The sequence below is a fragment of the Pan troglodytes genome, chromosome 19 (assembly GCF_028858775.2).
Source record: "Pan troglodytes isolate AG18354 chromosome 19, NHGRI_mPanTro3-v2.0_pri, whole genome shotgun sequence".
Classification (NCBI taxonomy): Eukaryota; Metazoa; Chordata; class Mammalia; order Primates; family Hominidae; genus Pan; species Pan troglodytes.
Genome location: NC_072417.2, coordinates 21,466,593 through 21,490,715, shown reverse-complemented (window position 1 = coordinate 21,490,715; position 24,123 = coordinate 21,466,593). Strand labels below are relative to the sequence as shown.

At 41.9% G+C, this 24,123-nt stretch overlaps 2 protein-coding genes across 20 annotated transcripts in view; one reads left to right on the top strand and one right to left on the bottom strand.

Annotated features, from left to right (window-relative positions):
• The window catches only part of LOC107968981 (leucine-rich repeat-containing protein 37A), an 82,127-nt gene that overhangs the window by 55,975 nt on the left and 2,029 nt on the right, over nt 1–24,123 (top strand). For 7 of the 19 annotated variants that reach the window (XR_010152813.1, XM_063798406.1, XM_063798400.1 and 4 more), the window contains 6 exons: nt 10,620–10,691; nt 11,255–11,329; nt 16,691–16,809; nt 18,734–20,247; nt 20,807–20,911; nt 23,789–23,838. Coding sequence is in view for 16 of the 19 variants with exons in the window: in XM_063798406.1 (XP_063654476.1) it covers nt 10,620–10,691; nt 11,255–11,329; nt 16,691–16,809; nt 18,734–20,247; nt 20,807–20,911; nt 23,789–23,838 (1,935 nt within the window). In the remaining 3 variants the exon portion in view is untranslated. Of the gene's footprint in view, nt 1–10,619; nt 10,692–11,254; nt 11,330–16,690; nt 16,828–18,733; nt 20,248–20,806; nt 20,912–23,788; nt 23,839–24,123 lie in introns of all 19 variants that reach the window. The other 12 variants (XR_010152812.1, XM_054671319.2, XM_063798405.1 and 9 more) reach the window with 3 other exon arrangements.
• The window catches only part of LOC735692 (ADP-ribosylation factor-like protein 17), a 31,917-nt gene continuing 25,224 nt past the window's right edge, over nt 17,431–24,123 (bottom strand). The window contains 2 exon segments of the mRNA XM_063798407.1: nt 17,431–18,882; nt 21,220–21,310. Coding sequence (XP_063654477.1) covers nt 21,230–21,310 — 81 coding nt within the window. The 3' untranslated portion in view covers nt 17,431–18,882; nt 21,220–21,229.

The window sequence follows — 24,123 nt, the reverse complement described above, 5'->3', positions numbered from 1 at the left end:
ATTCATTTTTAATAGCTGGGAGGAAAGTGGGCAGAGGAAGATATAGAATGAGGGGGTAGCCGACTTTGTACAGAGCCCACCAGTGGTCTTACAAGTTTTCATGCCAAAAAAAAATCACGAAGGATATTTAAAGCCCTAGTTTGAGAATCCATACTTAACCAGTCATGTGGCACTCACATTCTTTCTCTTTGTAACATCATCTTATTGCATATTAGTGTTACAAAACAAGTTAATGGCACTGAAAAACCATCTGGAATAGGAAGAGGAGGGGGATCACAAGGCAGGACAAGCTGTGTGGCTCCCAGCCTCGCCACTGACTCACTCTGATCTTGGTCAAGGGAGAGTGAATCTTCACTCCCCTTTTTTCCATCTGCCAGCATGTTTGGTCTTCTGGCACCTGGTGTTCTATACAGTACAACATGCTTCTTTGTGTTAAATTGAGACTTGATCCACATACCATCAACGCAGTATTATAAAGTGTACAATTCAGTGGCGGTTAGTATATTCTCAAGGTTGTATAGCAAACAATCACCATTATCTAACCCCAGAACATTTTCATCATCCCAAAAAGAAACATGGTACCCATTAGCCATCACTCCCCAGTGCTGTCTTCCCACAGGCCCAGGTAACTACTAATCTACTTTGAGTCCCTATGGATTTGCCTATTCTAGATATTTCATATAAATGAATCATACAGTATGTGGCCTTCTGTGTCTAGTTTCTTTTCATGAAGCATGTTGTTTATAAGGTCCTCCCATGCTGCAGCATGGATCATCCCTTTGCAAGGCTGAGTGATATTCCATTGTATGGAGCCATCATTATATCCGTTCATCCATTCATCACTTAGTGGACATTTGGTTGGTTCTACTTTATTTTGGCTTTTATGAATAATGCTGCTATGGACATGCATGTACTAATTTGTGTGGACATGTTTTTAATTCTAGGGTGCATCCCTAGCAGAATTGCTAGATCATATGGCAACTCTTACGTTTAACTTTTTGAGGACCTGTCAGGCTGATTTCCACAGTGGCTGCTCCACTTTACACTTCCATCTGCAATGTTTGAGGGTTTCAATTTCTCCGGGTCTTTGTCAACACTGTCGTTGTCTGTCTCTTCTCATAGCCATCCCAGTGAGTGTAAAGTAGTATCTCGCTGCAGTTTTTGATGGACATTTCCCTAATGATTTAAGACATTCAACACTTTTATGTGTATATGAGCCATTTATATATCTTCTTTGAAGAAATATTTATTCAAATCCTCTGCCCATTTAAAAAATTGATTTGTCTTTTTATTGAATTATAGGAATTCTGTGTATCTTCTGGATACTCTGGATATTAGACCTTAACAGATAATTTGCCAATATTTTCTCTCATCTGTGAGTTCTGTGACTTTCTTGCTAGTGTCCTTTGATGCACAAAAGTTTTTAATTTTGATAAAATCTAATGTATCTATTTTTCCTTTGGTTGTTTGTGCTTTTGGTGTCATGTGTGTGTATAAAATGTCTTATTCTTCTTTAAAAAGGTTCAGTGTTTGGTTTTAAATCAGGCTGTGTCCCTTTCATCTGTCTGACATTCTTGTCACCATGTCAGGCTGCCTTCAGCTAGTAATATTTCATTAAATTCGAAAGACAAAATTGTTTTAAAAGAAAAAAGATCCAGTTTGGAGAAGAAAAAACTGTTGTCTAATTTAAGGTCATGAGATTTACTCCCATGTTTTTGTGTAAGAGTCTTATCGTTTTGGCTCTTACATTTAGGTATTTGACATATTTTGCATCATTTCTTATAATTGCGTGAGATGTAGGGGGTCCACCTTCATTATTTTGCACATAGACGTTCAGTTGTTCCAGCACCATTTAAAAAAAAAAAAACATTATTTCCACGTAGAATTGTTTTAGCACCCTTGTCAAAAATCAATTTTCCATAAATGTGAGGGTTTATTTCTGGGTTGTCAATTCTATTCTATTGATTTATTTGTCTGTCCACATTCCAGTATCACACTGTGATTGCTGTAGATTTGATTTGGGTTTTGAAATTGGGACATTTGAGTCTTCCCACTTTGTTATTTTACAAGATTATTTTGCTATTTAGGGTGCCTTAAATTGCATTATAATTTTAGAACTAGCTTGTCACTTTCTGGAAAGAAGCCAGCTGGGATTTTGATAAGAATTGTACTGATAATAGCACAGATATGTAATCAACCCAAATGCCCAACCTAACTGCTATGTTATTCCTATTCCAATACTTTGCAATATATGTAGCTTTTTAGAAAGAGGATATGTTAGCAGGGCGCAGTGGCTCACACCTGTAATCCCAGCACTTTGGGAGGCTGAGGCAGGCGGATCGCCTGAGGTCAGGTGTTAGAGACCAGCCTGGACAACATAGTGAAACCCCGTGTCTACTAAAAGTACAAAAATTAGCAGGGCGTGGTGGCAGGTGCCTGTAATCCCAGCTACTCAGGAGGCTGAGGTAGGAGAATCACTTGAACCCGGGAGGTGGAGGTTGCAGTAAGCCGAGGTCACACCATTGCACTCAAGCCTGGGCAACAGAGTGAGACTCCAATGGAGACGGGGTTTCAGCATGTTTATCAGGCTGCTCTCGAACTCCTAACCTCAGATGATCCACCTGCTTCAGCCTCCCAAAATGCTGGGATTACAAGCATGAGCTACCGTGCCCGGCCAATAAATGAAAACTTTTTCACTCAAAAAAACAACAATTGTAGTGAAACCATAGATCAATCTGGAGAATCGTGCTATTATTATCTGCTTCATGTTTACAGAATACTCTGTTGAATTTGGTTTGCCAGATTTTGTCAAGCATTTTTCCATCTACATTCATAAGAAATACTGGTCTGTAATTTTTTGTGTGTGATGTCTTTAGTTTGGATACCAGGTTAATATCACCCTCATAGAATAAGTTAGGAAATGTTCTTTCCTCATCTGTATTTTGAAAGACTTTATGAAGGATTGGTATTAATTCTTCTTTAAGTATTTGGTAGATTCACCAGTGAGGCTGCCTGCTGGTCTTCAGCTTCTCTTAGTGGAAAGTTTTTTGATTACTACCTCAATCTCTTTACTTGACATAGGTCTGTCTATTCAGATTTTCTGTTTTTTTCTGAAGTCAGATTCAGTAGTTCATATCTTTCTGGTAATGTGTCTTTCATCCAGCTTATCCAATTATTAGCATATATTGTTTATATGTATAATCCTTTTTATTCATATTATAATCCTTTTTATGTTTCTAAGAACAATAGTAATGTCCCCTCTCATTTCTAGTTTTAATAATTTGGTCTTCTGTATTTTTGCAGTGCAGTGGCTCACACCTGTCATCCTAGCACTTTGGGAGGCTGCGGTGGGAGGATTGCTTGACCCCAGGAGTTCAAGGCCAGCCAGGGCAACATACTGAGAGCTTATCTCTACAAAAAAAATGTAAAAGTTAGCTGAACGTGGTGGCACATGCCTGTAGTCACAGCTACTCAGGTGGCTAAGGCAGGAGGATCACTTGAGCCCGGGAGATCGGTGCTGCAGTGAGCCATGATTGTTCCACTGCACTCCAGCCTGGGAAACAGAGTGAAAACCTGTCTTGAAAAATGAACAGTAAAAAAACAAAATGTTTGTGGCCAGATGCAGTGGTGCATACCTATAATCCCTGTACTTTGGGAGGCCAAGGAAGGAGGATTGCTTGAGGCCAGGAGTTTGAGTCCAGCCTGGGCAACATAGTGAGACCCTATCTCTAAAAATTTTTTTTAGTTAGCCGAGTGTGGTGGTGCGCACCTGTAGTCTCAGCTACATCTTAATTTTATAACGTTGTAGTTCAGATTAATTCCAATTTTGTTTCAATGGTATACAAAAACTTTGCTTCTCTAAAGCTCCACTCTCACCCCCTCCTTTATACTGTTATTGTCACACATTACATCTTTATATACTTTATGTTCATCAACTAGATTTATAATTATTGCATTATGTAAGTATCTTTTTCTTATTTTTTTTTCTTTATTTTGGGACAGAGTCTCACTCTGTTGCCCAGGCTAGAGTGCAGTGGCACAATCTTTACTCGCCACAACCTCTGCCTCCCAGGTTCAAGCGATTCTAGTGCCTCAGCCTCCTGAGTAGCTGGGACTGCAGGCACGTAACACCGCACCCAGCTAATTTTTGTATTTTTAGTAGAGACAGGGTTTCACCATGTTTGCCAGGCTGGTCTCAACCTCTTGACCTCAAGTGATCCTCCAGCCTCAGCCTCCCAAAGTGCTGGGATTACAGGCCTGAGCCACTGCGCCCAGCCAGTGCTTTTTATTTCTTTGTGCAGATTCACGTTAGTACTCCTTATAGGGCAGGTCTTCTAGCAACAAAGTCTCTCAGTTTTTATTTATCTAGAATATCTTAATTTCTCTTCAATTTCAAAGGTAGTTTTGACAGGTATAGAATTATTGGTTGACAGTTTCTTCAGCACTTTGAATATGCCATTTCATTGCATTTTGTCCTCCACTGTTGTGTGTGGTTGCTTTGTTTTTAGACAGGGTCTTGCTCTGTTACCCAGGCTGGAGTGCAGTGGTGCAACCACTCACATCGTTGCAGCCTCCACCTCCCAGGCTTAAGCAATGCTGTCACCTCAGCCTCCTGGATAGCTGAGACTACAGGCATGCACCACCATGCCCAGTTGTTTTTGTTTTTGTTTTTGTTTTTTTTTAATTTTTTTTTATTGATCATTTTTGGGTGTTTCTCGCAGAGGGGGATTTGGCAGGGTCATAGGACAATAGTGGAGGGAAGGTCAGCAGATAAACAAGTGAACAAAGGTCTCTGGTTTTCCTAGGCAGAGGACCCTGCGGCCTTCCACAGTGTTTGTGTCCCTGGGTACTTGAGATTAGGGAGTGGTGATGACTCTTAACGAGCATGCTGCCTTCAAGCATCTGTTTAACACAGCACATCTTGCACCGCCCTTAATCCATTCAACCCTGAGTGGACACAGCACATGTTTCAGAGAGCACTGGGTTGGGGGTAAGGTCATAGATCAACAGCATCCCAAGGCAGAAGAATTTTTCTTAGTACAGAACAAAATGGAGTCTCCTATGCCTACTTCTTTCTACACAGACACAGCAACAATCTGATTTCTGTATCTTTTCCCCACATTTCCCCCTTTTCTATTCAACAAAACCGCCATCGTCATCATGGCCCGTTCTCAATGAGCTGTTGGGTACACCTCCCAGATGGGGTGGCGGCCGGGCAGAGGGGCTCCTCACTTCCCAGAAGGGGCAGCCGGGCAGAGGCGCCCCCCACCTCCCTCCCGGACGGGGCAGCTGGCCGGGCGGGGGCTGGCCCCCACCTCCCTCCCGGACGGGGCAGCTGGCTGGGCGGGGGCTGCCCCCCACCTCCCTCCCGGACGGGGCGGCTGCCGGTCGGAGGGGCTCCTCACTTCTCAGACGGGGCGGCTGCTGGGCGGGGGGGCTCCTCACTTCTCAGACGGGGCGGCCAGGCAGAAACGCTCCTCACCTCCCAGATGGGGTCGCGGCCGGGCAGAGGCGCTCCTCACATCCCAGACGGGCATGCCCAGTTATTTTTAAATTTTTTGTAGAGACAGGGTTTTACTCTATTGCCAGTGCTGGTATCCAACTCCTGGCTTCAAGCAATTCTTGAGCCTCAAGCCTCCCAAGGTACTGGGAGTACAGGTGTGAGCAACCATGCCCAGCACCTGCATTGTTTTTGAAGAGAAATTAGCTATTAATCTTATTGAGGATCCCTTGTATGTGATGAGTTGCTTTTCTCTTGCTGCTTTCAAGATATTCTGTCTTTGGCTTCTGTCAGTTTGATTACAGTATGTTTAGATGTGGATCCCTCAGTTTTTCCTACCTGTAGTTCCTTGAGCTTCTTGAATATGCAGATTGTTTTTCATCATGTTTGGGAAGTTTGGGGCCATCATTTCTTCAAATATTCTTTCTCCTTTTTTCTGTTTTTCGTCTCCTGGGATGCTCATTATGTGTACGTTAGTAAGCTTGATGATGTGTTCCACAAACAGGTCTCTGAGATTCCATTCACTTTCATTCATTTTTATTTCTGTTCCTCAGAGTAAACAATCTCAATTAACCTTCAAGTTCCCCATTCTGTCTTCAGCCTGCTGTAATGTGCCATTGAGAACCTCTAATAATTTTTCCATTTCAGTTACCATACTTTTCAACTCTAGAATTTCTATTTGACTCCTTTTTATGGTTTCTATCTCTTTATCGATATTCTCTATTTGATGAGACATTGCTTTCATACTTTCCTTTAGTTCTCTAGTCTACAGAACTGAATCGTTTCTCTTATCTCTTTGAACATATTTTAAATAACTGAATTAAATCCTTCTCTAGGCCAGGCATGGTGGCTCGTGCCTATAATCCCAGCACTTTGGGAGGCTGAGGCTGAGATTGAGGCTGAGGCCAGGAGTTCAAGACCACCCTGGGTAACTTTGCAAGACTCCACCTATAAAAAATAAAAAAATCTTTGTCTAGTAAGTCTAACATCTGGTCCTTCTCAGGGACAATTTCTGCTTATTTCTCCCCCAACCATGTGTTTGGGCCATACTTTGTTTCCTTGCATCTTTCATAAATGTTTGTTAAAAATTGAATATTTTAAATAATATAATGTAGCAATTCTCAAAATCAGATCCATGCTGCCAGGGTTTGGTGTTACTCCTGCTTGTGTTAGTAGTTGCTATTTATTTAGTGACTTTTCTGAACTTCTTCTGTAAAGTCTCGCATTATATGTCATGTGTTCCCACTAAAGTTCCTCCTCGGTTAGCTTACCGATCAGGTAATGATTAAATGAAGGTTTACTTAAATTCTTGGAACTGATAAGTCTCCTAGTTTTTGCCAAGGGGCTCTGTGTACATGTTGGGGCATACCTTCAGCACTCAGCTAGACAATTTACAGCCATGCCTTAGCTTTCACTTCTTGCTTGTGCAGAACCTCAAGGTGTCAGCCAGGGGTGAGAGTTTATGAACTTAGTAGGTCTTTCCTGACCATGCTGACAGTCTGCCCTATGCATGCGCATGACATTCCAAATTGCCAGGAATGTGTCTTATGGACTTCTAGTTTCCCAAGCATATATCAGAGTGTTTCAAATTCCTGTGGACATCTTATTCCTCAGCTTTTCCTATTAAGCTTTTTGATTAGGCTTTTTTCCCCCAAACTGTTATTCATTGCCGAATACAGTTGCCATGTTAAAACACTTGTCTGTAATTGTTTTCCAAAAACACCCTCTGTGGAGAGGCTTTAGCACTAGACAGCTTTCATTCTGGTCAAATAAAGACAAACCTTTCAAATGAGGTCTTCCAGGGAACCACCAGACAGATGACATCATGACAGTTAACTGAGCATAAGGCTTTGAAGGAGCTCCAGCTCCATTCTGCTCCCTCTGGTTGGGGATGTGGGCTGTTTTCCAAGGCGACTACTGAGCTAGAGAGTGAGGAATGGTCTAAGGCAAGTTAACACAAATCTCACTGTTCTTACAGAAATTTTTCTTGAATAAATGCTCCTTGGGTTGCTGCAAGACTTTGGTTACATTTCTAGAGTTCTGAAAAAGTTTATTCTGGTCAATTTTTTTTTTTTTTTTTTTTTCTATTTTTTTGGTATTTGTTGCTTTTATGAAGGGATGAATTTTTGGATGTCTCTTTTTTTTTTTTTTTTTTTTGAGACAGAGTCTCACTCTGTTGCCCAGGCTGGAGTGCAGTGGCGTAATCTCATCTCACTGCAAGCTCCACCTCCCGGGTTCACACAATTCTCCTGCCTCAGCCTCCCGAGTAGTTGGGACTACAGGCGCCTGCCACCACGCCCAGCTAATTTTTGTATATTTAGTACAGACGGGGTTTCGCCTTGTTAGCCAGGATGGTCTCGATCCCCTGACCTCGTGATCCGCCTGCCTCGGCCTCCCAAAGTGCTGGGATTACAGGCGTGAGCCACCGCGCCCAGCCCGGATGTCTTTATTCCACCATTTTCACTGATGTCACTTACAACATGATTTTAAATCTCTGAAGGCTCACTAGGCACATGCCTGTAGTCCCAGATACTCGGGACGCAAAGGAAGAAGGATCCTTTGAGTCCAGGAATTCTGGGCTGTAGCATGCTATGCTGATTGGGTGTCCGGACTAAGTTCAGCATCACTATGGTGACCTCCCGGGAAAAGGAGACCATCAGGTTGCCTAAAAAGGGGTGTGCCAGCCCAGTTCAGGAATAGAGCAGGTCAAAACTCCCATGCTGATCACTAGTGGGATCATGGCTGTGAATAGCCACTGCTCTCCAGCCTGGGCAACAAAGTGAGTGAGAATGTGTCTCTTAAAAAAAAAAAGTCTCATTGACCATAGACTAATTAACTATTTTAATCATGGGAAATGATTAGGGGAAAGACCTAAAAAGAGAAACTGTAATCCACTTTTTTTTGCTCTATCGCCCAGGCTGGAGTACAGTGGCTTGATCTTGGCTCACTGCAACCTCCGCCTCCCGGGTTCAAGCAATTCTCCTGCCTCAGCCTCTGAAACAGCTGGAATTACAGGCAAGCACTGCCATGCCCTGCTAATGAAAAACTGTAGTTCTCATAGAGGTCCTCCCAGAGTAGAAGAAGGTTGAAAGGCACTTCTGTATTTAGTCTTCTCACAATTAAGGCTGGGCCCAGTGGCTCACACCAGCACTTTGGGAGGCCAAGGCAGGCGGATCACTTGAGATCAGGAGTTCAAGACCAGCCTGGCAAACATGGTGAAACTCCCATCTGTACTAAAAACACAAAAAATAGCCAGGCGTGGTGGTGCGTGCCTATAGTCCCAGCTATTTGGGAGACTGAGGAAGGAGGATTACCTGAGCTTGGGAAGAGGAGGTTGCAGTGAGCCAAGATCATGCCACTGCACTCCAGCCTGGTCAATGGGGTAAGACCCTGTTTGGGTGGGGAGGGGAGGGGAGTGGAGGGGAGAGGAGAAAGGAAAGGAAAGAAAATAGAAAGAAGAAAGGGGGAGGGAAGGAAGGAAGGAAAAAGAGAGAAAATGAAGAACGAAAGTAAAAATTTTTTAAAAACCTAAGGTTAAAATAAGCCCTTTTTCTTCATACAGATTAAACACATGAGTTCAAATTACAGCTTTGCTGCTTAATAGCTTGGTGACCTAGGACAAGTTATATAACCTCTCTGTGCCTCAGTTTCCTCATTTAAAAATAGGGCAATAATAATATCTACCACATAAGGTATTTGCTGATCACAAATACCTGGCAACCCAGTAGATACTCACTGTAATAATTATTATTTTTATAATTTCTGCCTAAGTACAAAGATGATTCTTGGGTTAACCTAAAGGTAGATTTTCTTTTATTTCTTCCTGTTTCTTTTATTTTTCTTGTTCACCTTAAAGAATTAAAAAGAAAATCGATTCCAGCATTTTGGAATAAAAATTTGCATCAAAATCAATTTATTCATTTTATTGACATATGAACAAAATGTCATTTGTTTATTCAATAAACATTTGTTAAATGCCTAATACATTTCAGACATCATGCCAGGCACGGGGATGACAGGGCATGGTGGCGGACACCTGTAATCCCAGCTACTTGGGAGGCTGAGGCAGGAGAATTGCTTGAACCTGGGAGGCGGAGATTGCAGTGAGCCAAGATTGCGCCACTGCACTCCAGCCTGGGCGACAGAGTGAGACTCCGTCTCAGAAAAAAAAAAAAAAAAAATGTGGTCTCTGCCCTCAAAGCGCTCATAGTCCAGGAGCCTGACAAGTGGACAGGTGATTACATGCAATGTAAGAAAGGCTGTGATGTCATACAAGAAGACAAGTGGGAGTATGGTTTTGACCAGTTCCTCCTCTTAGATTTATTCCTTCTTCTTTGGCTATAAAGCAAAAGAATTGGTCCTATTTTTTTTTAACTGTGCAAATTAAACCATAAATTTTAAAAACTTTATAAAGATAAAAGACAAGCAGCCAGCCGCAGTGGCTCATGCCAGTAATCCTATCAGTTTGGGAGGCTGAGGCAGGTAGATCACCTGAGGTCAAGAGTTCAAAACCAGCCTGGCCAACATGGTAAAACCCCGTCTCTACTAAAAATACAAAAATTAGCTGGGCGTGGTGGTGGGTGCCTGTAATCCCAGCTACTCAGAAGGCTGAGGCAGAACAGGAGAATCACTTGAACCTGGGAGGCGGAGGTTGCAGTGAGCCAAGATCGAGCCATTGCACTCCAGCCTGGGCAACAAGAGCGAGACTCCATCTCAAAAAAAAAAAAAAAAAAATAGATGAACAACTTGAATTATGATGAGCAACTTGAATTATGGAGGATGCTAGAAATACTGTTTCCTCCACAGTCAGGGCTTCCTACCAACATAGTCACTTTTAGGGTTTTTGACCTGAAAAGTTCTGTGGCATCTTTTTTCTTTGCTATCCACCTTTTTTTTCCTTGTAGTTCTTCCCCGCGTTCTATCCTTTATCTTCTAGAGACCTTGGTAGTTCCCATAGGAATAGTGCTTTACGGAGTCTAATGGTGATTTCTTAGGTAAAGACAGGAAACATTTTTTTCTTTTTTACCTACAAGTTCCATATCAAAAAATGAATGTAAACTTTTCATGCAGTTTTACACATTGAAAATGCAGGTTATTTTAATTCCATTCCATTTTTCAGAATTCTCAATCACAATCCTCTGACAACTGTTGAAGATCCGTATCTCTTTAAATTGCCAGCATTAAAATATCTGTAAGTACTATAGTACTCTCATGAGTCAAGAGATGATTTATGCTTTTTAAATTTCTCATCAAAGCTTAAGTATTTTGCATTTAGGCTAAAATGTCATAATTTAAATTTTAACTGGGTTATTGAAAAAAAGTTAATGGCGAAGAAAAAAATTAAGAGGATGTATAATGGTCAAGACAGCCAGCAGGGGAAGAGAACAGCATTGAAGAACCCATATAGATTTGGAACATGTAGACACATGGAGGAATATTATTTAACCAAGAAAGCAAAGGGGAAAAGGTGTTCATTATTCTAAAAATAAAGAAAAGAGTAAATAAGATGGTGAGTGCAGTATGAAAATGAGAAGATAATGGTAAAAAAAAAAAAGTGTAAGTTCTGCTCTTGAGTATCATTAATTTGATGATGCAAATCAACTTTAATTTCTTTAATAAGAGCTCCCTGGAATTCTACAGCAAATAAACTCTTGAGCTGGCTTGTTTAATAGAGAAGCCAAAATTGAATTGTTAAGTACAGAATTTTTTATTGGGGCTCATATCATGCATGAATGTTTCGGCTTTCTTCTTCAGAGACATGGGAACAACGCTAGTCCCACTTACAACACTTAAGAACATTCTCATGATGACTGTTGAACTGGAAAAACTGTAAGTTATTTTTTTCTGAGATTTATTTTTACTTAGTTGGTTCTTTAGGTTTGTTTTATTATTTTCTTAGGTTCATTGAGGTATAATTTTCATATAGTAACATTCACGCTTTTTAAGTGTACAGTTTGATGAGTCTGACAAATGTATAGTTACATAACCACCACCACATTCCCAATATAAAGCATTTCTGATGCCCCAAAAAGGCCCCTCCTGTCCCTTTGTAGGCAATCCCATCCTCCCACCATCAGCCCCTGTTAGCTACTAATCTGATTTCTGTTCCTATACTTTTGCCTTTTCCAGAATGTCTTATAAATGAAATCATATAGCACGTAGCCTCTTGTGTTTGGCTCCTTTCACAAAGCCTAATTTTTTTTTTGTTTTTGAAATGGAATCTCACTCTGTCGCCCAGGCTGCAGTGCAGCGGCATGACCTAGGCTCACTGCAACCTCCACCTCCCAGGTTCAAGTGGTTCTCCTGCCTCAGCCTTCCGAGTAGCTGGGATTACAGGCGCATGCCACCACACCTGGCTAATTTTTGTATTTTTAGTAGAGACAAGGTTTCGCCATGTTGGCCAGGGTGGTTTCGAACTTCTGACCTCAAGTGATCCGCCTGCCTCAGCCTCCCAAAGTGCTAGGATTACAGACAAGATCCACCTTGCCTGGCCTCACTCAGCAGAATTTTTTTTGAGATTATGCTACCATCCATGTTGTTGCACCTATCACTACAGCTGGCCCTCCATATCTGCAGGTTCCTCATCCATAGATTCAACGAACCATGGATGGAGAATATTTGGAAAAAATAAAATATATAAAACAATAATACAACAATAAAAACAGTAGAAAATTTAAAATACAGTATGATTATGTACATACCATTTACACTGTATTAGGTACTTAGAGTATACCTGAGGCTGTATACAAACATTATGTCATTTCATAAAAAAGATCTCAGCATCTGCGGACTTTGGTATCTGCAGGGGGTCCTGGAGCCAATCCCCTGCAGACACCGAGGGACAACTGTTCACTCCTTTTTATTGCTGAGTAGTATTCTGGTTGTGTGGAAATGCCATCTCTACTAAAAATGCACAAATTAGGCAGGTGTGGTGGCACACGCCTGTAATCCCAGCTACTCAGGAGGCTGAGGCACGAGAAGTGCTTGAACTTGAGAGGTGGAGGTTGCAATGAGCCGAGATTGCACCACTGCACTCTAACCTGGGCGACAGAGTGGGACTCTGTCTAAAAAAAAAAAGTAAGAAATAAAAATGTTTTCTGAAGAGCAGAAGTTTTTAATTTTGACCAGCTTTAAGTTAGCATTTTTTTCTTAAATGGCTTGTGATTTTTTGTTTCTTACTTAAGAAATCTTTAAGAACCTGTTGTCTAATCCAGCGTCTAAAAGATTTTCTCCTATGTCTTCTCCCAGAAATGATACACATTTAGGTCTATGATCAATTTTGAGTTAATTTGCATATGTGATGTATCTTTTTTATTTTTTATTTTTTTGTAGAAATGAGGTCTCAGTATGTTCCCCAGGCTGGTCTCGGACTCCTGGTCTCAAGTGATCCTCCTGCCTCACCTCCCAGAGTGCTGAGATTACAGGCATGAGACACCGTGCCTGGCCTTCTTTGCAGGATATATCAGCCAGGTGTGGTGGCACACGCCTGTAGTCCCAGCTACTAGGGAACCTGAGTCAGGAGGATCACTTGAACCCAGGAGGTGGAGGTTGCAGTGAGCCAAGATGGCACCACTGCACTCCAGCTTGGGTGACAGAGCAATACCCTGTCTAAAAAAAAAATATATATATATATATATATGTATATATATATGTATGTACGTGTATATATGTATATATATGCCTGCAGGGCCCTATTGTGAGTTTGTTACACAATTTACTGCAACTTCAATTGTGCCACCAGCCCCCACAATATGGCAAGCTAAATAGAGACTCAGTTATGCTAGGGCTGGTTGAGGGCATTATGCAAGATTAGCATGGAAAGGGCCCTTCATTTAGCACTCTGCTTCGTTCATTTTTGTCAGGTCACTTTCTTATCTTCACCAGGTTGTCAGATCTCTTTTACTGCTCTAGCCTCACTTTCCTCAGCCTCCTGCAGCATCTTCCCCGTCAGCTGGATCCCTTCCTCTCTGGATGAATTCCCCTTCATTGACCAGCTTTCTCACTTAGTTCTCTAAGATAGTGAGGATCTGTCTGCTTTTTTCTTGACCATTATTGGATAGGAAAAATGCTCTCATCCTCTGTAATGATTTGTCACCAAGGCCATAAAGACATTGAACTGTCTTATGGGAGTTCATTATTGGAAGTCTTCAGGAGTTTACACATTTATGTACAAAGTAAGTAGGCCAGCTCATTTGAGTCTTGGCTGATGTGTAATGATCTTTCATGTGTATTGAAAAATTATTCTCAAGTATACCTCAGGTCATTTACAGTCTCAAAGATTTGTCAGTATACTTTAAAACAATCCTGGGAACAGTTCTAGATTGAAGGAGACTAAAGAATCATGTACTAAGTGTAATGTCTGATGTTTGATTAGATTGTGAATTTTTTAAGCCATGTTATGATTGGGACAATTGTGAAAATGTGTATACGGACCGCATAGTAGACAATCATAATATGAAGTTCCATTGAGTGATGATAGTCCTCTGGTTATGTCGGAGAATGCCTTGGTTCTTAGGGGCTGCACACTGAAGTCTTCAATGGTGAAGGGTCATTATGTCTGCAACTGACTCTCAAATGGTTTTGTCCAGAAAATGTATAGACATACACACACGGAAAGCAAATGTGGCAAAGTATTAGCAACTGTTGATTCCAGATGAAAGTTATACAGGTGTTCATTATACCATTTGAAAATGTTTCCCAGCCATCCTAAGGCTTAAAGGAAAAAAAGAAAATGTTTAAAATAAAAAGTTGGGGGCAGAAAAAGAATAACAAAAATTTTGGGCTCATGCCTGTAATCCCAGCACTTTGGGAGGCCAAAGAGAGAGGGTTGCTTGTGCCCAGGAGTTCGAGACCAGCCTGGACAACATGGTGAAACCCCATTTCTACAAAATATACAAAAATTAGCCAGGTGTGGTGGCACACACCTGTAGTTCTAGCTACTCAGGAGGCTGAGGTGGGAGGATCACTTGAGCACAGGAGGCAGAGGCTGCAGTGAGCCAAGATTGCACCACTGCACTCAGCCTGTGTAACAGAGCGAGACCCGGCCTCAACATAAACAAAAGAAACACCTTTGTGGCAGAGGTAAGGTTGCTATACAACAAAATGCTGGGTTACGGTTCCGGGTCCATTCCATATGAAGATCAGAGGCTTCCACTGGACCCAAAGGAATAATACTAGTCACTTGTGATTGTTCCTCTGTAGGTTTGAAAGATGTCTCAGGCCAACTTATTGGATGCAGTTTTAATCTAAAACTCTATACATTGTACCCCCAACTCATAGACTTCTTGTATCCATGAAACCCTCTTCTGTTTTCACAGTCTCAATATGGCCCCAATAAAGCCATCCTTTTGGAGGACTCAGAAAAGGCCCCCCACAACCTCTGCAACATAATAATTATAGTTAACTCTTATTGAGCACTGACTGTGCACCAGGCATTTTTCAGGTATTGATTCATTTGATCCTCAAAATTCATTAGAGGTAGGTACTATTATAATGACAAGGCCAAGGAACAGAGATTAAACAATTTGCCCAAATTCACATTATTAGCAGAGCTGAGATTGAAGCATAGTCTGGCTATGGAATCTGTATTCTTAATGACCATGCTATACTGCCTAAGATTAACCTTTTACTTCAGTTACAGGGATTGTTTTTATCTCTCTGAAAGTGCCCCCAATAAGCCACAACAATAAATTAATCAATTGTCTCGGTTACCTCTTTTGCCCAAATTTACGTATTGAAAAAAATTCAAACAAGCCAGAAAGATGAAAGAATAGTACAGAATCCAATCAAAGATCAGGCACTGCATGTCATGTCTTCATTTCCTTTAATCTAAAACGTGCCTCTACTTTCTTTGATCTTTCATGACATTGGCATTTTTTAAGAGTCAAAGATAGTTGTCTTGTAAATTGTCCCACAATCCGGATATGTCTGTTTCCTCATGATGAAATTCAAGTTAAGCATTTTTGGGAAAAATACTTCATAGGTGATGTATCCCTCCTGCCTCGTAACTGCAGATGGCCTGTAATACTAAGTTTGATCACTTGACTAAGGTGATCTTCCAGATCTCTCCATTGTAATTATTTTGCTGGGTACAGTGGCTCCCACTTGTAATCCCAGCACTTTGGAAGGCCGAGGTGGGAGGATTGCTTGAGCCCAGGAGTTCTACACCAGCCTGAGCAACATGGGGAAACTCTGTCACTACTGAAAATACAAAAGTACAAAAAAAAAAAAAAATTAGCTGGGCATGGTGGTGCAAGCCTATACTCCCAGCTACTCAGGAGGCTGAATTTGGAGGATCCCTTGAGCCCAGGGGGGTTGAGGCTGCATTGAGGTATAATTTTGCCACTGTATTTCAGCCTGGGTGACAAAATAAAAATAAAAATAAAAATAAATAATTTTCCCCTTGGTAATTAATAAATAATCTGTGGGTTGTTACTTTGAGTTCAGTGAAGATCCTGTTCTCAAATGTTTTTTCACCCAAATGTGCATCAATGATAACCCTTGTCTGAATGAATTTGTATTACACTGACGGTTGCAAAGTGACACTTTTAAAAATTCTGTCATTCCTTCTACATTTACTAGCTGGCATTATTTCATTGAAGAAGAACTCCCCCTCTTTCTTTTTCTATATCACTCTTCGTGGATTCTTCTTTATATTAAATATGTTGTAACTTATTGTTGTTATTCTTTTGAATGCTCAAATTGTCCAGATTTGACCAATGCAGTCTTTGTTATTTTTTAACTCCGCAATCCAGGTTAAACTAAGCTATTTTTAATGCCCAGAGTAATTTATAATATTTCCCACTCCCAACAGGAATTGAGAAAGGGACTCCAGAAGTTGGGGGCTTATTCAGACTTCTTAAAAGTCTACCTTCTTCCTCTGTACTTTCAGCCCAAAGTGAGACTTTTGAATTGGGAAGAGATACTTCTGAATTAAACTACTAATCACTGTCACCCAATTCTAATCCCAACCATCTTTATTCTAGGCATACCCTACTCACTGCCATGCTTACCCTTCAGTTGGGCACTTTTGCCCTCCTTCCTATTGGCCTTCTGGTTCCTACCCAACTGTCCAGTCCATAGGCTTCAATGACACCTTTTTCCCACCCCTGTGGTAGCGTTGGCTGCCTCCTTTACCTACTCAAGTAACCGCTTTACCGCTAATTTATTGCTCTCTGTTTTCATCTATAGGATCTTACCTAGCCATATGGCCTGCTGCCTCTGCCAATTTAAAAACAGCATTGAGGCTGTCTGCAAGACAGTCAAGCTGCATTGCAACAGTGCATGTCTGACAAACACCACACATTGTCGTGAGTCCAAATTGCATGGTGATAAATTGTTACATTATTTGTTTTTAAACTTTTTATTTTTAATGATGATAAAATTTTAAGCTAATGATATCATTGCTTTATTTTTATTTACTCATTCAGAGTTAAACTCCCTCAATTTCCGAACTACTCCCTTGCTGAGAGTCAGGTTCTCAGTTACTATTACAAAATTTAATAATAAAACTGTTCCATATGCAGAAAGGACCAAGACAAAGGAATGGGAAGGCTAGGGAATAACATTAACATCCACACACTGTATACTGTGCTCTCTGCTTGATGCTTTGCCCACAGTGATAATTTCTTCATATAGTGCAATGTAGTTTGTAAGCTGGTTTTAAATCCATGAGATCTCAAGTACTCTCTGCCTCATAGGACAGATGTAGATACGGTTTTGGTTTTTCTGTTTTTACAGTTTTATAAGAGTACAAGTGATGCTGTTTTATTTGAAGCCTGAGAGCTTCTGGTTCCATAACCAGAAATTGCTACCTGGCTCTTCTAATGGAATGGAGGGCTTTTCCATTCTTAGACCATCCAACTCTGAACTTGCTCCGAATCTCAAACCTTTCTGTTCACAGAACAAACGCTCAAGGGCTTTCAAGAGTGTTTCTGTAGATTAGGTTTATTAGCATCAACTTCATGACTCCTAAAATGTGACTGCTTTCATGTCCAGATAGCTTGAATACAGGTATCTACCAGTGATATGGGGTGGATAATTAATAATGCTTGGTTACATAAAGTCAGTGTTGCTTATTTTTCAAAACTTTTTTTTTTTTAACCAATTATGTTATTCCCTTCTCCCCAAGAAGTGGGCAGAAAAGCTTTGTTAACCTCCTTTTACAGATGAGGAAAAACAAGATCAGAGGTGCTAAGTGCTGTAGCCTAGTGCCAGGTCTTCTGGCCCCAATTCTGGGTTCTCCCCAAGCCCATGTTTCTTCCCCTTTCTCACAATCTTTACTTCTTCCTCTGACCCTCACCACCACCCAAAGTACTTTTAATTCTGGAAAAGAAACCCAGCTGCACACTGGCACACCTGACCTTCATGCAGTCAGAAGCTTTGGATGATTCCCCATCCAAAATATTAGAGATGAAATGAAAGCAAAGTAGGCATCTAACAAAAGTTGCTTTTTCCCTTCTGCATTTTAGGACCTCAAGTAATGTTTATCCAGAAACTGCTATCATACCAGGGATTCATTGTGTATTTAACAACATAGGCATACAATCTGGCAAATTTGAAAAACTCTTAACATACACCCCAAATCCCTGCCCAAATTTAAGAACTAGGGTGGACACAGTGCGTTTTTCCATGTCGCATCTTCTGTGATGGGGCTACGATATGTGGGAGCAGAGAATGGGGAGGGTGGAGCGCATGCCAGATGAGGATCTATCAGCAATGGGAGGGGGCCTCCACTTTAGCATCTCCACCCTGCTCCTCTCAGAGGACCGCCTTTCATTGCATTTAGCTGTGATGGTAGCACGAACACAGGTGCACCGAGGACGAGGAGAGCAGGAGCCTTGTGCTCTCTCTGCATCTGAGGCAGGACAGCACAGGGTACGGAGCAGTCTGCAGAGAGGCCAGCTCATCAGGGAAGCACTTGTCTTCCACCTTGGGCTTTGACTGAGCACTGGGCAATTGGCCTCTGGGGATCAACGAAATAATCCTAAACAGAGTTACTCTATGTCACACTATGGAATGTTCCAAGTAGGTGGCCGTGTTTTCAAAAGATGTATTTTCTCCTTTTGTTGTTGCCATTTCATAGGTTTAGGATTGGGTGTGTGTTTCTCCTCTCTGAATGGCACTCGAATGTTTGCTGACTCCTACTCTGTGTGACTGGGGTGTACAGCTATGGACTGATGCATCCCATCCCATCATCTTTCATGATCAAAGCAGTCTCTTCTTTTTTGACAGCTGAAGAAGCATCTGTAGGGAATCCAGAAGGAGCGTTCATGAAGGTGTTACAAGCCCGGAAGAATTACGCAAGCACTGAGCTGATTGTTGAGCCGGAGGAGCCCTCAGACAGCAGTGGCATCAACTTGTCAGGCTTTGGGAGTGAGCAGCTAGACACCAATGACGAGAGTGATTTTATCAGTACACTAAGTCACATCTTGCCTTATTTGTCAGTGGCAAACCTAGATGTGAAATCACTGTTACTACCGTTCATTAAACTGCCAACCACAGGAAACAGCCTGGCAAAGATTCAAACTGTAGGCCAAAACCGGCAGAGAGTGAATAGAGTCCTCATGGGCCCAAGGAGCATCCAGAAAAGGCACTTCAAAGAGGTAGGAAGGCAGAGCATCAGGAGGGAACAGGGTGCCCAGGCATCTGTAGAGAACGCTGCCGAAGAAAAAAGGCTCCGGAGTCCAGCCCCAAGGGAGCTGGAACAGCCTCACACACAGCAGGGGCCTGAGAAGTTAGTGGGAAACGCCGTCTACACCAAGCCTTCGTTCACCCAAGAGCATAAGGCAGCAGTCTCTGTGCTGAAACCGTTCTCCAAGGGCACGCCTTCTACCTCCAGCCCTGCAAAAGCCCTACCACAGGTGAGAGACATTTCTATTTCCATTTTAGAAAGTGCAAAGGCTAGAGTTACAAATACGAAGACTTCTAAACCAATCGTACGTTCCAGAAAAAAATACCGCTTTCACAAAACTCGCTCCCGTGTGACCCACAGAACACCCACAGTCAAAAAGAGTCCAAAGGTCAGAAAGAAAAGTTATCTGAGTAGACTGATGCTCGCAAACAGGCTTCCATTCTCTGCAGCAAAGAGCCTCATAAATTCCCCTTCACAAGGGGCTTTTTCATCCTTAGGAGACCTGAGTCCTCAAGAAAACCCTTTTCTGGAAGTATCTGCTCCTTCAGAACATTTTATAGAAAACAATAATACAAAAGACACAACTGCAAGAAATGCCTTTGGAGAAAATGTTTTTATGGAAAACACTAACATGCCAGAAGGAACCATCTCTGAAAACACAAACTACAATCATCCTCCTGAGGCAGATTCCGCTGGGACTGCATTCAACTTAGGGCCAACTGTTAAACAAACTGAGACAAAATGGGAATACAACAACGTGGGCACTGATCTGTCCCCCGAGCCCAAAAGCTTCAATTACCCATTGCTCTCGTCCCCAGGTGATCAGTTGGAAATTCAGCTAACCCAGCAGCTACAGTCCCTTATCCCCAACAACAATGTGAGAAGGCTCATTGCTCATGTTATCCGGACCTTGAAGATGGACTGCTCTGGGGCCCATGTGCAAGTGACCTGTGCCAAGCTCATCTCCAGGACAGGCCACCTGATGAAGCTTCTCAGTGGGCAGCAGGAAGTAAAGGCATCCAAGATAGAATGGGATACGGACCAATGGAAGACTGAGAACTACATTAATGAGAGCACGGAAGCCCAGAGTGAACAGAAAGAGAAGTCGCTTGAGGTGAGAACCACACAGAAACATGAGACCCAGATTTCCCATCATTTAGCATATCCCAGGAAAGTGCCCACACAGAAGAATCTGGGACTCCCAGGCCATAGCTTATCTTGGCCATGTAACTTTGGTCATGACAGTGATCTCCCACTTTGCTCATGTAGAGAGTGAAATAGATTAGGGCACAAGATGAACTGTAGGCCGGGGGTGGTAGCTCACACCTGTAATCTCAGCACTTTGGGAGGCCAAGGTGGGTGGATTACTTGAAGTCAGGAGTTTGAGACCAGCTTGGCCAACATAGTGAAAGCCTGTCTCCACAAAAAATAAATTATCTGGGTTGGTGACACGTGCCTGTAGTCCCAGCTACTTGGGAGGCTGAGGTGGGAGGATCACCTGAGCCCAGGGAGGTCGAGTCTAGTGAACGGTGATTGCACCACTGTACCCCAGCCTGGGTGACAGAGTGAGACCCTCTTTCAAAAAAATAAAAACCTGTAAGCTACTCACCTGGAATACTGGGGTTTTGAATAGTTAGCTCTCATTCTGGTGTTTTTTTGTTTTTTTTTTTTAGCTCACAAAAGAAGTTCCAGGATATGGCTATACCACCAAACTCATCGTGGCATTAATTGTGACTGGAATACTAATGATTTTGATTATACTTTTCTGCCTCATTGTGGTAAGGGCAATAATTAATTCAGGTTTTCAGAATGCAGTCCTGTCTTTGTGTGGATTCAGAGCTCACAAACTGAAAACCAAAGCCACTTTCCCACCTGCTGCTACTTGACATACTTCTTCAGTCATTTAAGGCTGAGGTGTATGCTTTGTTCTTTTACTGCAGTGTATATTTCAGGATTTTTAAAGGATCCTCGCTTCCAGATCTCTGTGAATTAAAACCAAGTTAATCCCACTAGACTATTTTAAGAAGTCGATATAATAGCAAAATTTCTCCCACCCAAAACTATGTCAACAATTGGATGTACTCACCAAGTCACCCTTACTCTGCCACTAATTTATTTCCTTGTTGCTGAACTGATGAGAGAGGTATAATCTCCACCCTCACGGAGTTGTCATCACCCTGGAGAGGAAGGAGAGAGCCAAAAGACAGAAGTATTTTCTTGTAGACTTATTAGATTTACACAGTATGGTCCTCCAGTGTGTAAGGCATTGTCTAAATAGGTCCAGTTAAAGCACTACAGAGTAGCCATCTTTTACAAAAATTGTTGGCCACATTTTTAAGTTCACAGGTGAGGGGGAACGTCTCATACTCTAGCCCTCCTGAGCCTAGACCCTCTGTGAGATGTGTCACCATTTCTTGGACACCATGTGAGACATTCCCCCTCAGATTAGAGATGCTCAGCTTGCATCAACTTATCTAAAGCCTACATCTGGCTACTCTGGGGCAAGTCCTGTTTACAGTGCCCATTCCTGGAGCTTGCCTCTGTCTTTTGTTCGATTACATGATGTATTACTTTTCCCAACAGGCCAGTGCTAGCATATTGGAAGAGTGATTTAATAAAGCTGGCAACCTGGACGCTATGCCACCAGTCCAACCTTATTTGCCTCATTTACCATTTCCATTATTGTGGCAGCCCTCCATTCCAGCCACAGCAGCCCCTACCATACCCCAGTCACACCACCCGCATTTCTGCTTTTGTCTGTGTGTTTGTCCATCTAAAATGCCCTTATTTCACTCTGCCTGTGGGAGTCCTATGCATCTCTCAAAAGCCAACCCAAGTTCATCTTTCTTCTTGACACCTTCCCTGAATATTCCAGCCCTGCTGAGCCTAGTCCCTTTGTGAGATTTGTCACCATTTCTTGGACACCATATGAGAGACTTCAGAGGCTGAAGTGGGAGGATCGCTTGAGCCTGGGAGGTCGAGGATGCAGTGAGCTGTGGTCGTAGCACTGCACTCTAGCCTGGGCAACACAGTGAGGCCCTGTCTTAAAAACAGCCACCACCAAAAACTATCTTGGGATTTGAATAGGATTACGTTAAATTTGTAGATTAATTTGAGAATTTACATCTGTACGACATTCTAGGAACATGCTATCTCATGTCATGTATTCATTTCTTGTTAATGTCTTTCAGAAGAGCTTTAGTGTTTCCATATATAGATCTTATACATCTTTTGTTAGATAAAAGATCTTTGTATTTTTGTTCCTAAATTCTTCATACATTTGTATTGCCATTGTAAATGGGATCTTTCTTCCATTTTCTAATTAGTTATTGGTGGTACATGGGAAAAGTATTTGAGGTTTGTGTGCTGATTTCCTGATTTTGTAGATAGCCACTGTATTGAATTCTCATTACTTCCAGTAAAATCTTAGTTGATTCTCTTAGGCTTCTTTGGCTAACATTTATCATTTAATATGCAAATAATGATAGTTTTGTCTCTTCCTTTCCAATACTTCTACTCTTTCCTTCCTTTCCCTTTTCCTTTTTCCTTTCCTTTTTTTCCCCTTCTCAGGGCCTTGTTGTCACCCAGGCTGGAGAGCAATGGTGTGACCTAGCTCACTGTAACATCAAACTCCTGGGCTTAAGGGATCCTCCTGCCTCAGCTTCCTGAGTGGCTGGGACTACAGGCAGGCAGCTAATTAAAAAATGTGTTCGTAGAGACAAGGTCTTGCTATGTTGCCCAGGCTGGTTTTCCTGCCACTTCAGAGGAAGGACTCAGGTTTCCTTTTTCTCCTACTTTTAAGAGTTTTTATTAGGAATTATCTGTTGAATGTTATCTAAAACAGTCAATAAAATGTATTAAGTGCCAGCTGCATGCAAGACCCTAAGTTAGATACAGTCAGCCCTCTTCATCAGCAGGTCCACATCTTCAGATTCAACTAGATCAGGCTGAATATTTGAAGAAAAATAAAAAAATAAAAATACAAACAGAAAGTACAATATAACAACTGTCAACAATGTACAATATGTATACATTTTATTAGTGATGACTTAAATTACATGGGGCCAGGCATGGTGGCTCACACTTGTAATCCCAACACATTGGGAGGCCAACCTGGGCAGCATAGTGAGACCTTGTCTTTATTAAAAATTAAAAAAAAAAATAGCCAGGTGTGGTAGTATGCACCTGTAGTCTCAGCTACTCAAGAGGCTGAGGTGGGCGGATCACTGGAGCCCAGGAGGTTGAGGCTACAGTGAGCTGTGATCGTGACACCGCACTCCATCCTGAGTAACAGAGGATGACACTGCACTCCAGCGTAAGCAACAGAGGGCAATCCTGTCGCTACGTAAATAAAGTATAGGGGGGATGCGTGTTGGTTATAAGCAAATACTACACCATTATATGTAAGGGATTGAGCATGCACAGATTCTGGTATGGTGTGGGGGCGGTATCCTAGAACCAATCCCCCGCAAGATAGCAAGGATGACTGAACTATGGAAGAATCAAAGCAGTGTTACACAGCATACAATTCCTGTCTTCAAAAAAGTTACCTCATCAGGTAGATGAGACTTATAATGAATAAAAGGAATCAATACAGATTTGGAGACGGTGGTTGTTGTCATAGATAATCTGAATTGCGTTTTCTTCTAAAACAGATATGTTGTCACCGAAGGTCATTACAAGAAGATGAAGAAGGATTCTCAAGGTAAATATTAGTCTGGTGATTTTTTTTTTCTTTTCTTTTGAGACGGAGTTTCCCTCTTATTGCCAGGCTGGAGTGCAATGACGTGATCTCGGCTCACAGCAACCTCCACTTCCCAGGTTCAAGCGATTCTCCTGCCTCAGCCTCCCGAGTAGCTGGGATTACAGGCGTGCACCACCACTAGTCTCGCGACGTTTTAATTAGAATTTTAGAATTAGAGGAGGGCTTAGAACTCTGCCCTCATTTTTCAGTGAGGAAACTGCCCAAGACAGGACAAATACTTACTTA